The sequence below is a fragment of the Corvus hawaiiensis genome, chromosome 4 (genome assembly GCF_020740725.1).
Source record: "Corvus hawaiiensis isolate bCorHaw1 chromosome 4, bCorHaw1.pri.cur, whole genome shotgun sequence".
Classification (NCBI taxonomy): Eukaryota; Metazoa; Chordata; class Aves; order Passeriformes; family Corvidae; genus Corvus; species Corvus hawaiiensis.
Genome location: NC_063216.1, coordinates 23,656,565 through 23,671,814, shown reverse-complemented (window position 1 = coordinate 23,671,814; position 15,250 = coordinate 23,656,565). Strand labels below are relative to the sequence as shown.

Here is a 15,250-nt window from a genome sequence, read left to right as displayed (position 1 = left end):
CAGTCAGAAGCCCACAGCAGATGCACACAGACGTCTGGGGGAGATAAAAACAGGTTGGTTGGTGATGCCACAGCCACCCTTTCTGGTTCCACACAAAGGGTTATCAAGTTGCAAAACACACACTCCCTATCTTGTTCTTCTCTTGTTTATCTGCACAAAGAAACACAAAACCATATGCAGGCTTTCACTGTCAATATAAGCCATATTATTCTTGTAATTCAATCCAGGTCCAGAGCCTGAGAGCTCCTTTTCCTTCCTTTCCCCCCTCTTTGCTCCCCTCACCATTTGCCTCTCTCCAACCTTGTTTAGGTTTGAATGCTGTGTCATTAAATTCCAGAGCAGTAAACACTGCAGCCTCTCTCTCTAAGCACCCACACACTGCTTTCTAGGCTAAAAATTAGACATAGGGTTAATTTCATTCCTGCAAGGACTCTGCCTTTTATTTTTCTTTACGTCCAACTCAAAGGATGCTTTTGGCAGATGTGTAGTGAAGAAAAAAAAAAAAATGTTTGCTCTCTGCTTCCTCCCTGCACTCCCCCCTTCTCCACTCCCACCCATCAGCCATAAAACAACACAGCCCAGCCAGATCCCAAACTGAAAGCAAGACAAAGCACCCACACAGCCCCCACTTCCATTCAGCAGAAATGGGCCGCTCCGGGGTAGCCCAGGAACTACAAGTAGGCCAGACTGAAATAAACAGAGTAAACAAAGAGTATCCTGTCCAAGCTGAGAGGGGCTAAAGAGAGTTATGTCTTTCATTAACATGCAAGGCAGGGATGCAAGCACACAGACAGTCAAAAGCATCACTGGAGCTTGCTAGGAGTAATAGGAGGGAAGCAACACATGATCATGCCATTATGCGGACCCAGAGCACATCACTCAGCTGCATGCAACTGCATATCCCACCTACCAAGGACCAAAACAAGGCAGCGACCCCCACACCTACCAACCCCCCAAAACATCAGGGGCCAGCCCCGAGGCTACTGCAGCACAACGTGGCTCTCCAGGAGGCTGGCTAGGGAGCAGTGCACACAGGTACAGCACCAGGCAACCAGGGCCGTGCAAATGTCAGAGCCAATGACATTTAAAAACAGCACAGCTGTCATTTTAGGAAAGGCATGGGAAAGGGGGAGAAAAGCACAGCACAACCATAGCAACAGGTCAAGTGTTTTCCAGAGAGAAAGGGTGATGTGGATATGTGGCTTCTCAGTTTTCAGAGCATTTGTCACGTAATAAAATCATTAGCCTGGGAATTGATAAAAGAGTTTGGTTTAGTTTTTCTGCAACCTGCTGCTATAAAGCCCATACAGACCCATTTGTGAAAGTCCATATACATGTATGGTACCCCTGCATCAACCATTACACAGCTATCACAAACAACCCTCACTTTTTTCCAGACTCATAGGAAAAATGCAGCACATGGAGAGGTGAGCGAACAGTCAGGAATTTGTAGCAAAACAGCAGCCTGTCGGCTGCAAGTCTGCTCAGTTATTGGAAAAAATTGAACATGCTGCTTTTTTTAAGCAGCCTAATCATATTTACTATTACATCAGACTTACCACCAGAAATTGTTCTCATGCAATGGAAGAATTTTTAATCTAATATCTTGGACTCAGATAATTTCCCAGCTGCAGAACTGCAATAATTTCCTATCTTCTCATTGTTGAGATAAGATGATTAACTTGGATATGTTTTAGTTTCAGAGTGTGATTATCTCCCTTTATTGTACTTGAGAGAGAAGGGGTGACTTACAGTAACATAACTTGGTTTTCCCCAAGCCAGCTTTTAAACTCTGCTTCTCTATGATGGAGATAGGTCTTTCCTGTTGCATTTTCCTTAGCCCCCTTACTTTCCACACTTCCCCTCTCAGAGATACTGTATTAACAGCTACTACTATTTTACTCAAAAAAATATATCGTTCAAGAAATCCCGGAAATAATTCTTTAAAAAAAAAAAAAAATCTCATGAACGAAATATTTTCTTATTTAAAATAACTTTGAGAGTTTATTAAGTACCCCACAACCCAGAACTAGTGGTCAAATCCTGCTTGCACTGCTCCTTTGTTTTCAGGCCCATTTGAAGAACTGCAAAAAAAAAAAAAAAAGGATAAGGCCTGAAGCTCTGTTCACGTGTACAGTGCAGCAAAACAGGAAACTCCATTTATTTCAGTAGAAGTGATTTACACCCAAGTTAGGGAAAGACAAGCAAATCCTTGAATTTATGCCATTACAAATTGTAAAATACTGCTTACACAATTTTGTTGAGATTTTTTTATATTTAATGTTTTTTCTTAAATTCCCAGGTCCTATATTTACTCTGTTATGTCAAAGGGACTTCCTCTCCTGCTTTATTTCTTTTCCTTAAATTTCTAGCAATCATATTCTAGGAGAAAAGCCTGAAGCCATGAGATGAGGACACTTTTTGGACTGCAAGGCTGTATATGTTGAAGCCTCTTGATTTCCTTTTATCACCCAAATCTCACTTGTGTTCAGGGCTTTTCAACCTGTGCTAATTTGCAGACCAAATTCGACAGTGGAAATGTATGAATTACACATATGCAGATTCCCATACGGCACAGATCAATTCATTCCTCTTAGTCACCATTCATTAATTCCTTTGAAATAAATGTTCATGGTTGAAAAGCACTAGTCTGATGATTTAATGGGAGTGTGGCTCTTGTGTTTTCCCCGCACAAGATTAGCAATACTAAGAAAGGGCTGGCCTGTTTAAAAGCAAGACTCTCTGAACAGCTACTTCAGTTGAAAGAGAATGGTTGCATAAACATGGATGGGCAAGAACTTCTTAATATTACATGTGTAGCAACAGAACAAATCAACCTTTTTCTATTTCCTATTAAAAAAAAAAAATATATATATATAGTAAACCCAACCCCAACAAGCCACTACTCATGCACAGCTGTGTCCCTCAGTTTTAAGGGTGCTAAGCCCCTAAAACCATCCCTAGGTCCAGTAAGGTGATGGGCAAGCCCTGGTTCTCCCCTGCTGGGAAATTGAAAGTGGACGATGTCCTCTACTGACTGCAGTGAGAGCACTTGTGTCCCTGCAAATGCTCTCCTAGACAAGAGCCTGCAGTATAAAAGCAGAGTTCCCACTACTGGCGCGTTGCTATGGGCACTATTCGAAGAAAGCAGCCCCAGGAGCAGATTCAGAAAAAATGGCAAAATATACGATGGAAGGAAGAAAATTTACCAAGAGCCTGGACTCCTCCCTGCCCATTTTTACTGGCAGCGATAACACGGTGGAGAAGACGGGTGGTGAAATGCCATAGTGCTGAACATCCAGCCTGGTGGTGCTTGGGGCTTTCTACCACTCAACTCTGTTTCAAAACTCTGTCTGAAATTGCTATTTCTTGGTATCCTGAGATACAATTTCTCAGCTACCTTTATTTTTCTTCCTAAAAGGTAGTAAAATCACGGTTAACTTTTTTGCATTAGTCTGCTTTAAATTAATTTAATGAATGCTATTCTAGTAATGAAATTTGCCTAAAAGATCATATGATCATTTTGGGTCATTTCCCAAAACCTTTACACCTGTATGCTGGTACAGGGCAAGCCTATCTAGAACATACCAAAATAACTTCGTCTCTAGCAACTTTACCTAACAGCAAGTGTTAGCAGGTGACTAATGATAACTGAATTTCACCACCAAGGAGCTACAGAATGAGTGGCTTTCTGCCATCCAGCTGAATTGAAACCAGAAGAGTGAAGGTGAACTGGTCTGCATTCCATACCACCAGAATCCCTTGTAAACTAAAGTTACCCTGCCAACTCCAGTTCAAATTAATCTAGAGCGGATTAAGTCTACCTTTTATGCTATTTTCTAAATGAAATCAGATGTACATGTAAAACTGGTATTTAAAAGGGCTTTATCTAATAATGAGTCAGATATTGACAGAACAATCACCATGAAGACCAAGGTAAGAGGCAATATATTCTCATTAATAATTCAAATCTCAGCATGGCTATTGATGACCATGCACTTAAAAGGGAAAACTGGGCAGCAGCTGGAGTTGGCCCAGATTTCTTCAAAAGTTGTTGGGCTGCAACACAGACACACTGGAGAGATTTTACTGTAAAATCCAACCAGAGAAATGGCAGCTCCTCATTCTTAAGGTACCTTGGACCCTCAGCAATATTACTGAAATTGAACAAGGAATAAAACACAGCATTAGCAGTCTATTGAAAGAGGATAGGTGAGAAAAATAAGGGAATAAAATCCGGAGGCAAAATCCCACCACTTCCTCACAGCCCTAATATTTGCGGCACAGAGCAACAACAGTCAGCAGTACCTAATTCCAGTTACTGCTTAGGAGCAAGCAACATCAAAGGCTTTAAAATAAATATGTACAATCAGCAAAAGTGCAAACAAACAGAAAGGTTGTAGGAGCCAAAACCACTCAGAACAAACCAGCTGGGGCTAGTTAACATAATCTGCTCTATTCACATAACTAAGTTTGTTTCACTGAGGGTATGAACTTTCTTGGAAAAGCTCAAATTATTAACTGCAGGAGCTTACACATTTTCTTTCCCTTAAGTTTACTTTACCCTGGAATTACAGGTGCTTTCGCATGACTGCTTCTACCAATTCATTCAAAAAGCTGAGTTTTGCTTGCCCTTTCCAGAGGGACATGCTTGAAGAGCTGCTACCAGTGAATTGTAGGACTCCCTTCAATTCCTCCTGCCTCCTATCTACTCTTCCCATCACTTTGATTGATACGAAGAAAAACATATCCTACCTCACGGAAAAAGAGCAGGTTTCCAATGAAAGGAAGAGGTGGAGGGTGTCGGATCCCTACTCTGCTTAGTTTGGAGAATGCAGATGTGGAGTACCTGGAAAAAAGATAAGGTAGTAAATTAATTTGGGATTTTGCCATGATAGGACTTGCCACAGTAACTAGTTCAGATGACTTCCCTGGATTCAGAGAGGGAGAAGATGCTTTCTCTGTTGGCCAAACAGAGCTGCCAATGAGATTACATTGCTTGGCAGCTCCTCCGGTCACAAAAGTAAATGCAATACACTGGTGCTTCAGAGAGGGCAAAAGGACCAAGGGACTCAAACACAAGCCTGCAAAATTGAGCAGTGGAATTAGAGAGCTGCTCCTTTTCCCACAGAGGGTCTTGTAAGTCAGAAGTGACTCTCCAAAGCTACATGAGGTTACAAACGAGATCAAAAGAAGCATTTGGGGCTTGACTTCTGTGGCATTGCTGGGAAAGAAACAAGACAGATTTTCAGACTTTTATTTTCTTCTTCCATCACCTCTACCCATACACACCACAGAATAAAAATTCAAACCAGTCTCAGTTGTCCATGAGCCAAGACACTATCAGTATGTTCAAGTCAAGTCCAGTATTTGGGCCAGATATGCTGATGAAGTGATTTTTTAGAGCTGCCAGTCAGCAAATTAAACAAATATAAAAAATACAGGGAAACAAAACCCGGACTGAAAAGCTTCATGCATCCCTTGTTTCAGATGAAACTGTGGCATGTTGACAGGGACAATACTGGAAAAAAGAAAAACCCAACCCCAGAGCCTTTCTTTCTCCTCCCCTCCCCCTTTCTTAATACAAACAATGGATTTAAGTCAATGGACTTCAATTAGTGAAACCTGAAAGAGCAGGAGCTAACAGCAGCAGCTTTGATTACCCAAAGACACAACTTTTGTTGTGCACTTCCATTTGCTGATATTTCCTGCAGCACAGTACCTATTTTCTTAATGGATTTTCTTTTGTGAAGATATTTTACAAAAATCATAATCAGGAGATAGAGATTTAATCATTTTTGAATAGCAATCATTTTCCTTTTTAATGGGGCTGTACAAACCTTCACAAGCACAAACCTCTCAACAGCAATGACGTGTCTTCAGTCTATGCAGGAACATTATGTCAAGTGTGACAAGGTATCAGGGAGTAAAGGCACAGAAGTCAACATTTATTACACATTTTATACGTATTATTGACTACTTGGCTACTTAACTGCTTTAAAAAGTATGAGGTTTTCCTCAGCTAATACTCTTGGGAAAAGAAATGTTTTAACTTTAAAATGACAAAACAGCCTACATGATACATTTTCTTCCCCAAAGAGAGGATTGTTTTTGCTGCTGCCGCTGTTTGAAACCTTCCTGAAGTGTCTTTGTGTCATAGCAAAGTCCTCATCTTCAGTATGTAAACAGCAAAAAAGATTAAAATCCCTGTCAATGGAAACCTGTCAATTTTGCAGTATTCTATCCTGATGTTTTCACTGTAAAATACATGGCAGATAACAAAACACCAGGCTGGGCTACAGTTAACTGCTCATTTCATGGCACGCCAGACCATCTGTAGACTCCTGGTTTTCATGTACAGCAAAGCAAAGAGTGACTGCAACAGAGGCTTACACTAGACAAAGTAAATTATGTGATCACCAAATATTTAAAAAGGAAAAAAAATAATGAGTACCATTTCACAAGGCAAGAAACACAGAGACTGTGAAGACTATTTATGCTTAGATGAACAGTTCATCATTGTCAGCTTCTGAACACTACTGGCAGCTTCATACAGCTGAGGATTTGCTTTCCTTTTCCCCCTCCTAATGTGGTTTTCTCCACTGCTTTTTATTCAGCTGCATTTGAAGTAGGTTTTCGAAAGGTAGGGAACGACAGTCTACAATGAGATGGGAGAGAGAAGCAGTATAGTCAGGCTACAGACTGAAATATGACAACAAAAGGGTGAAGCCAGCAAGAGAAAAAAAAAAATCTCAATAAACATATCTAGCTCTACTCTATGATTTTACAACATTTCTGGTGTTGTTGAAATACCTGATGTTTTACAGAGAAGAAAACAGTATGCAAGTGACCAGAGACTGACAGGCCTGCATGCACAGAAGGATCTAACACTGCACACATAGCCTTAACTTTGACCATTTCTAATGGAACAGCTTACTTTCTGCAACCTTAAATATTAAAAGCTTCCCCCCATCTCTGCAGTGTTTCAGCTCATTCTCATTATTTTGGGTGGGGGACAGAGAGATGAAAGAGTGGCTTATGGACTTCTTAAAAAAAAGGAAAAGAAAAAAAAAAAAAGAAAAAGGGAAAAGAAAAATTGTCCTGTATAACACACAGTGAACAACAGCAACACAGGAATCTGACAGCTCTGTGGCACAAACCTCTGCCTTTTGAGCCAGAAGAGGCTGATAACTCAAACAGGCCAATTTATGTGATTTGGTCACTCAGCACCCCCACGACACACACTTGGCCAGTAAACTCAGAGCAGCATCCAACGGGCACTGGGAAAACAGTGTCTAGGTTTTGCTGCTGGGAAGGGAAGGTGGGCTAGAAGCTGGGCAAGTGTATACAGGAAGGGTGGCCTTGTAGGCAAAGCCATTTGTCTGGAGAAGCTGTACATCTAAATGAAACAGTTCCAAGCCTGCCTTATCACCAGTGGGAAGTCTTATTTCTCACTCTGCCACTTAACACACTTCTATATTACTTTATCACAAAAATTAATCAGGTATCAGGAAACCTCCTGCTGTTGCTGTGGGTACACAGTGACAGTAGAAGACCTACCGGTGGACTAGAAAGGCTAAATCAAATGCAAAATCTAGAAATAGAAGAGATACTAAGAAGTGGCCAAGATAACCAAAGATAATGAACCACTTCTGTACAAGCTGACAGGTTATAATCTTAGTCATGGAAAAAAGAAGCAACTGATGCAGGTTATGACAAATACATTTAAAATCCTGCAAGGCTTAAAAAATAAATGAAGAGTTATTACCCACAAATTAAAAATATAGTATGAAAATCCACAAATGAATATTCAGATGACAGGATTAAAAATGAAACACTTTTCCAATAAATAAATATACTAACTATGGAACTCCTTGCCACAGACTATTGTCTACTCCAGAAGTTTAAAAAGCTTCAAAAGGCGATAGAATAAATTAATGGGGGTGGGGGGATGGAATCAACAGACACTTTTAGCTAGTAAATTTTCCAAATGTAAGAGAAATACATGGAAAACATTAAAGGAAAGGAAAGAAAATTAATCAAATTTATTTTCTTAATCAGGGGACTACGCTGTAAGCTTCTAATAGCAGAATAAGAGATTAAACTGTTACAAAACCTAAAAGATAAAACCCCAGACACTTCAGCTTTCTTAAGAGGAAGAGAGGAATGAGTCTGTGCGAAGTGAGGGGCATGAAAAGGATAAAACTCTGATGGCGCCAATATTTACTGGACAATCTAGCACATTCTCCCTCAAAAGAGAAACACACCCTAATATTTACACAAGTGTGGCTTCCTGCACAAGTATTAATTTAAAAGCTTGGCATTATATTTTGAATGAAGTGACAAGACATCAAAAAGAACCGAGGAACAGCAGTAATGAAGTAGATCTATAAACAATGCAATAACCCTTTGAAGATGTTCAGATGGCCTCTGAGAGCTAAATGCTCCCTGTATATATTAAACACAACTGTTAAAAGAAAGTTAGTGCCAAATACATTCCTGTAGGCCAGCACGGCAGATATAAACTCTCCGAAATACTAACTTCTCTCCACAAAACACCATGTAAAAAAAAAAAAAAAAGAAAAAAAAAAAAAGGAAACAGATAATTAAATAAGTCATGAAGGATATATAATCAACAGAACTAGCCATCTGTCCAGCCAGGTCAGTACTGATCAGTACTGAGAGAAAAAGTATTACACAGTCTACCATTCAGGGTCATCAATTTGTGTAGCAGACAAGATTGCAGAGTTTCCAATTCTGCATTGTGGAGTTCAACATACTGTTGAAATTACTCCAAATTTCAATAGAGAAAGTGCGTCATTCCTTCTACATCTAAGTAATACACAACCTAATAATATCTGAAAAGCTATAAACTGGGACACAGAGATTAAAAAAAAGTGATGTTATTTAATCTCATTGTTGGGAGGTGCATTATTTTGCAAGACTGACTGGGAAAACAAAGTATTTTGCTGAGATAATAGAAATCACTCCTGCCAAATGAGAGACAATCACCATGCATTTTTACCTATTTGTGTCTATTTACATATACCCATACCAGATTCCAGTTAACACTGGGATGTAGTTTGCTCACAGAGTAGTGATGATACACAAAATAAAGGTAGCCTCCCCACCTTTACAATGATGGCTCATAAAAAAATACACAAGCATCCCTGAGAGCCCAGTCTCACTAAAACACTGATATCATCCCAAAGCTCCCTACAGACTTTCTGCTCCCTGCCCTCAATGAAAAATTTTGCATTATGAATACTGCAGCAGGGTCACTGGAGAGCTGCCACCACTTAAGCCTTTCCTCTTGTCTGCTGCTCAGGATATTTAAGGTAGAAAAATCATTATCAGGTCCCATTCTGACAAAGGAACACACAGAAATCAGGTCTTGCAAGTGGGTGAGTATTGCAGTCAAAGTGGAGAGTCAAAGATCCCAGAAGGATACACCCTGCGCTGGTTATCACCTCCACAAAGTGTACTCATTGAAAGAAAAATAAAAACCACAACATTAAATCAGCTGTCCATCCCCAAAAGACAGGTAGGTCCTGAAGGACACTCTCAGAAAACAGAAGAGAGATAAATGGGGAAAGTAAATCCCTCTTCCTTGGTCAACACAGGTTACCAAATTGTCCTTTACTGTTACCCAGCAGTACCTGTGGTGGAAAAGGAGGGATTTGCTGAACAAAAATACACTTGGATGCATAGAATATCAAGCTCAGAGTATTAGAATTATTACTATACCTCCAAAAAGGGATACTGAATATCCACAAGTATGCCTCTAAGAATGAACTGAAATTAATCTTCAAGAGACACTTTAGTCAGTTTGGGATAAGGATATGTGAGTACTGCAATTTAATTTTCAAGCTCAACAAATCTATACTTTTTAACCATGAACTTGTAGGGCTGTAGTAACAGTTTCAGGGATAATGAGAACTTCCATGTAACACTTGCTCTCCTTAATCACTTGCATGCACTCACAGTGCCTTAATTTTGACATTATTGCACAAGAAAAAGAAAGACATTGCACACACTTGCACCATCTGCCTCCACAGGGGCAGATGTTTTCCAGCTGCAAAACCTAAATTATCATAGGACATTATTTCATTGAAAGATTTGCAAATACATCAGGAGCAGTGTGCAGAAAAGGCAAAATTATATGCCCAGTATTAAATTTATACCTCATCTATCTGCTAACAATCATCTTTTAATCCATACTGTTCTGGTTTGTCAAAAAATTTCCTTAGTGTCTCTTAAGAGAACCAAGTCTCAAGAGACTGGTTGTAATAAGGCTTCAGGTTCTCACAGTGTATTTAAAGTTTTGGGGGTTGCTTTGATTTAAGTTCTTAAAAATTAGCAGTGAACCAAGGCCAATTAAATGAAAAAGCCCACACAGAAAAAGCAACACACTTCACCATATTCCAGAGTAGCCCTGGGAGAGACAGATGGTCTGTACAGCAGGTCAATGACAATATTTCATCACCTCTCTCAGAGTGCAACCTCTTCACACTGGGCGGTGACTTTTCCAAATGAAGAGCAAATGAACAAGAGTCATAAATCTACAGCTTCAGCCCTTCTTTGTTGGCTCAACACCTTTAAACAAAACAATGGAGGTCAACAGCAGTAGAGGCTGTTGGCTCCTTATAGCAATATATAACCTTGGGAAAGGAGGTGGGAGCCCCATTCCACATGACCACAAAGAGGAGTCTCCTCACCAGGAGGACTGTCCACAGCGGATCTCACGTCCAGTGCACCCATGAGGCCATACACGCTGTCTGCAGGAAGCCTGGGTCAGAGCTGATAGCCAAGCTCAGCTCACGTCCCAGCCCTGCTGCCTGAACCACAGACCAAGCCTTCCTTTCACTCCCTAGCACCACTGGCACCATACCTTTATTAGGGAGTAATTTCTTCAAGCGCCTGTTTATTCAGACAGATATTGTGGGGCATACGGAAGAAAATGGTTCCGCCTCAAGGCCATAAATGTTCTTGCTTCAGCCAGGAAGACTGAAGTTTGCAAAAACAGGTGCACTGCTAGAAACATGGCATTCAGAAACTACAGTGAAATTTCATGACTTTTTTTTTCCTCTCTCCTCAACTAATTACATATCTTAAATTTGCAAATGGGCATCTTAATTAAAAGGATATGAAGTTTCAACCTTATCAGCCTTCCTAATTGTAATGCGAGTTCATATCCTAGTGATCCAACTCCCTTTGCAGAAAACATGGCATCAGTTTCTGTACGCACTTCAGCCATTCCTACATACCAGGAAGAATTGTATGGATGCAGGATACAGTTTCATATTTAAATTGAGGAAGAAAAGTCTTTTTGGGAGCCTGATCATTCTGGCTTCTCATTGACATAAAGAAGGTACTCACTAGGCCACTGGTCCATTATTTCATAAGGCCAAAAAGAGGTTGCAGGGCTATGGTGGCTGAACTCCCAAAATGTTATTTAGCAACACATCAAGTAGTGATGTGCTGTGCAGGCAAAGCCACACTGCATTCCCTCTAGACCTACCTCAGCTGCCTTTCATATTTTATTCCATGCAGTCGTGGTCTATCACACAACTTGCCTGGTGTCTCTTGCTGTCAGGGAACTGGTTTTAGAGTTCAGGTCTTGTACCACATTCCTTAACAGCAACAGCACATGCAGAGCCACTCAGCGCCATTAAGAACCAGCCGGCACAAGGTTTGCATGAAGTCACACCCTGCCAAGAAAGCCCTGGGGGGGGGAAGCTTCAAGAGGCTCAATACCTCCCAGTGCTTTAGGGCCAGAGACATCTCCCTTAACTGAAGGTGAGGTGGGGAACACATTCCTATCCCCTTTTTTGAGACCAGTCTGTCAGTATATATATGGCAGGTACCAAAGCAGGGGCAAAGTAACTGGAGCAAACTCCAGGCATCTTCCCCACTTATAATCTCAACTGAGCAGCAGTGACAGACTGCAGGGACAACTCACCTCCCTGCAGACAGTTCTGGATGAATGCTCAGACCTCATAGTTACACAGCACGTGAATTAATTCTATTTACTTAAGTTAACCCCAAGGAGCCACCATCCATGTAGCGCACTGAATGTGGCAGGGATCCTATCGACCAGAAACATACATGATCAGAGCACCAGAGATCATTTCACAGTGTTCAAAGAGCCTGACTTAATGGTCCACAGGCCAACTTTGTTCTGGCATTTCCTAACTTGTGTGGGCTTGACTTCACAACCTCAATAATGTGTCTTTAAGCAATTTTCTTTGCAAGTTCTCATTAAAAAAAAAAAAAAGAAAACTCATTAAAAATACATCATATTGCATCATTTTGCATCCACAGGGGTCATCAAAAGATCCTAGACTATGGCAGAGACCTTTGCCAAGTGAGCTAATGGAAGAGCTGATGGAAGAAGCAGGTTGTCTTTCACACAAGGGAGCTGTGAGGCACAGCATGCCAGAGAGTCTCTCAATACTTCCTCAGAGAGAAAAAAACAGCGGAATTGATGAGTTCCTAAACCAAAATGCAAGGCATCTTTCTGGGTGCTGACATCTTACCAGTGAGCTCTCATCTGCTCCTCTGATGCCTGAAGAGGCCTCCTAGAAACAGAGACTAGACAAGAATAAGGGAATAAAGGTAGGTATTTGTTTGAAAGGCCCTCAAAGGTACCCCCTGGGGAGCCAGAGGCTATTGCTAAGATGGACACCAAGATGGACGACAGGTCACAAGTTCTTCACACTTGTATATGCTTGGTTCATTTGCATATCAGGGTTAATTCTCCAATTAAAGCTTCAGTTAATGATGTAATTTCCCCAAGCTTGCCCCCCCTTTAGAAGCTTTTGGTTTATACTTTTTGGGCCTGGGATGGTGTGGGTGTTCTTGGAGAGCAGGCCCAGAGAGGCTTTGTTATGTCTACCTAGCACGAGAGAGCAGAAATTAACAGGCTACAAGGAACTTCAGAGTTACACACTAGGCAGTACAGGATTTGAAAAATATGAAAGTTAAAACCTAAGGCATCACTCTGGCACCATTGCCACATCCCTGTTGTTCCTCATCCATGGACCTGCCACCAGTCCCAGCCTGCTTCTCACTGGAGCTGACTGTACTCCCACCCTCACCCAAACCCTGCAGCACCTTGCATCATGAACTCCCCAAAAGATCCCTTCCCAACACAGTCCCACCCTGGTTTGTATCAGCCATTTGCCCTCCTCCATGCAGCAATTTATCCCAGTTTCTCCTTGCCTAACACCAATTCCCACCAGACTGTTTGCACAGGCTCCCTGCTTGCAGTTCTTGTGCCCAAGCCCCATTGCTGCTATCACATGCCAACACAATCCCATTAGAGAAAGGCTTCTCTCAGTCCCTCAGAGCAACCAACCTGGTCAACCCTCCACACACACAGAGGGTGGGAACATGCTTAGTAAAGACAGAATCAGAAAACATTAGCTTAAAATTATATATAAACAGAAGATATTCCAGTGAACATGTGCTAACTGTAATTTTTCAAAGACCTAAAATTTGTCCAAATTTGCATGAGAAAGGCAAAAAGTACATCCACTCACAAAAGCCCACCTCCTCTCACCAAATATTGAAACCCTGCTTTAAAGCTAATGTAAAAATCAGAATATCACTTCTAAAGAATAATAAAATAAAGAAAAAAACCCCAAACACCAAGAGACTCCCAAAATAAAACCAAACATTTTTCCTTAGCATTTGTCTCAGAAATTATAGAGCTCATTTTAACTGAAATTTTTCAATAATTCCACCAGCAGCCCCAGAAAACTTCAATCCTAGCTGCCTGGAGTTTTATAAAGCAATAAGCAATTTAAAATAGAGTTGTATAATGGGAGCATTACACAGCCTTAATTTGTGGTGCTCTCAGACCCACCTATAATTAACTAAGCCAGACTGAAAATAAAGGAACTGCTGGCTCTCAGTCTGAGAGCACACATAAAATCTCAGCTCATAGCTAGTTATTTTATGCAGGGTCTAATCCATTATAGTACAGGGGTGACAATGACAACGTTGTCTGACCCTTAATTACAGGAAAGATGCTAGAATGTCTGTACATACCAGACAGCATATGATAAACTTGAAATTCATACTGGAGACACTGCTGGCTCCCCATGACTCAAAAACCAAGAGTACTCTGATGCCATGCGGAGATAAGATGCCTCTTTATCTTTCTTTTCTTGCTCAGCTTTTCATTCCCCCATTTCTCTCATCTTTCCTTGTAACAACAACCACCCCAAATTACCACAAACTGTGAAATTATGCTTCACATATACACATTTCATTTTCACATCTTTAGGGTACAGAGGAAGCACAAGCACCTCTGGAGGAGTGATCCCATGTCCTGGCAGGTGGCTGACCCACACACCTGAAGCGGCATAGAAAGACCCACTGGAAGTGAGACTGCTTCAGGGAACAAATGGCAACGTGCTACGAAATAGCACTGGTGCTGGCTGCAAAGCCTCAGAATTGAACAAGAGAAGCTACCATGCATGCATCTAAATAGTGCAAGTCCAGAGTTCTACTTTGCTGCATGATTTAATACCACTAGAATTAAAGTAAAGGGTATCTGGAGCTCCTTTCATGAAAAGCAAAGCACAGAACTGGAGTCACCAGGGAGAAACATCATTAATTTCTGAAGGGAAGAAGAGAAAATCCTTCCAACCTCAGGGCTCATGAACACATGAACAGTGAGGGGAAGTATAGAAGTGGGATTCAAAGCAATGTGGCAATACAGAAAATAAACTCAGCCTCCTTTTTTCCTTTGCATCTTATTCATGACTTCTTGAGCACCTGTGGACTGACAAGAGTTGAGCTCACAGAGAAGACGAGTAATTCAGTCCTTTTCATAATGTGAGTTCATCTTATAAAGAGACACAGCAGATAAAGCAAGGAATATGCATAGCATATTTCCTACCCCAGGACTAGCAGAATACCCTTTAGCAACCACAGGCATGAGACAGGAGGAGCAGCAAAATTATTTCAATCACCTTTCAGTGTGCTTGAGCAGTCAACCACAATGACCAGCCCAAGTAAGCTATCGTGGGCCACTAACAAAAGCAGAAAATCGTTCCTACAAAACAGAAGATAGTTGAATAGATGCCAAACAAAGCCAGAGGAAAAACAGAATTTCAAACAGACTGGATGAAAGGATTGCAGGAAGCAAACTTCAAGGAGATCCTCTGAACTTGAAAAACTGCCTAAAAAAAGCAGGCTCAAGTGCTACTCCCAAGTGCCATCCAGATTAAAAGCAAAA

The 15,250-nt window shown here is 41.1% G+C and overlaps 1 protein-coding gene across 4 annotated transcripts in view; it reads right to left on the bottom strand.

Annotated features, from left to right (window-relative positions):
• TBXAS1 (thromboxane A synthase 1) overlaps positions 1-15,250 on the bottom strand; it is a 264,375-nt gene that overhangs the window by 171,877 nt on the left and 77,248 nt on the right. For all 4 annotated transcript variants that reach the window (XM_048300444.1, XM_048300447.1, XM_048300445.1 and 1 more), the window contains one exon: positions 4,756-4,849. In XM_048300444.1, the coding sequence (XP_048156401.1) occupies positions 4,756-4,849 (94 nt within the window). The remainder of the gene's footprint in view (positions 1-4,755; positions 4,850-15,250) is intronic.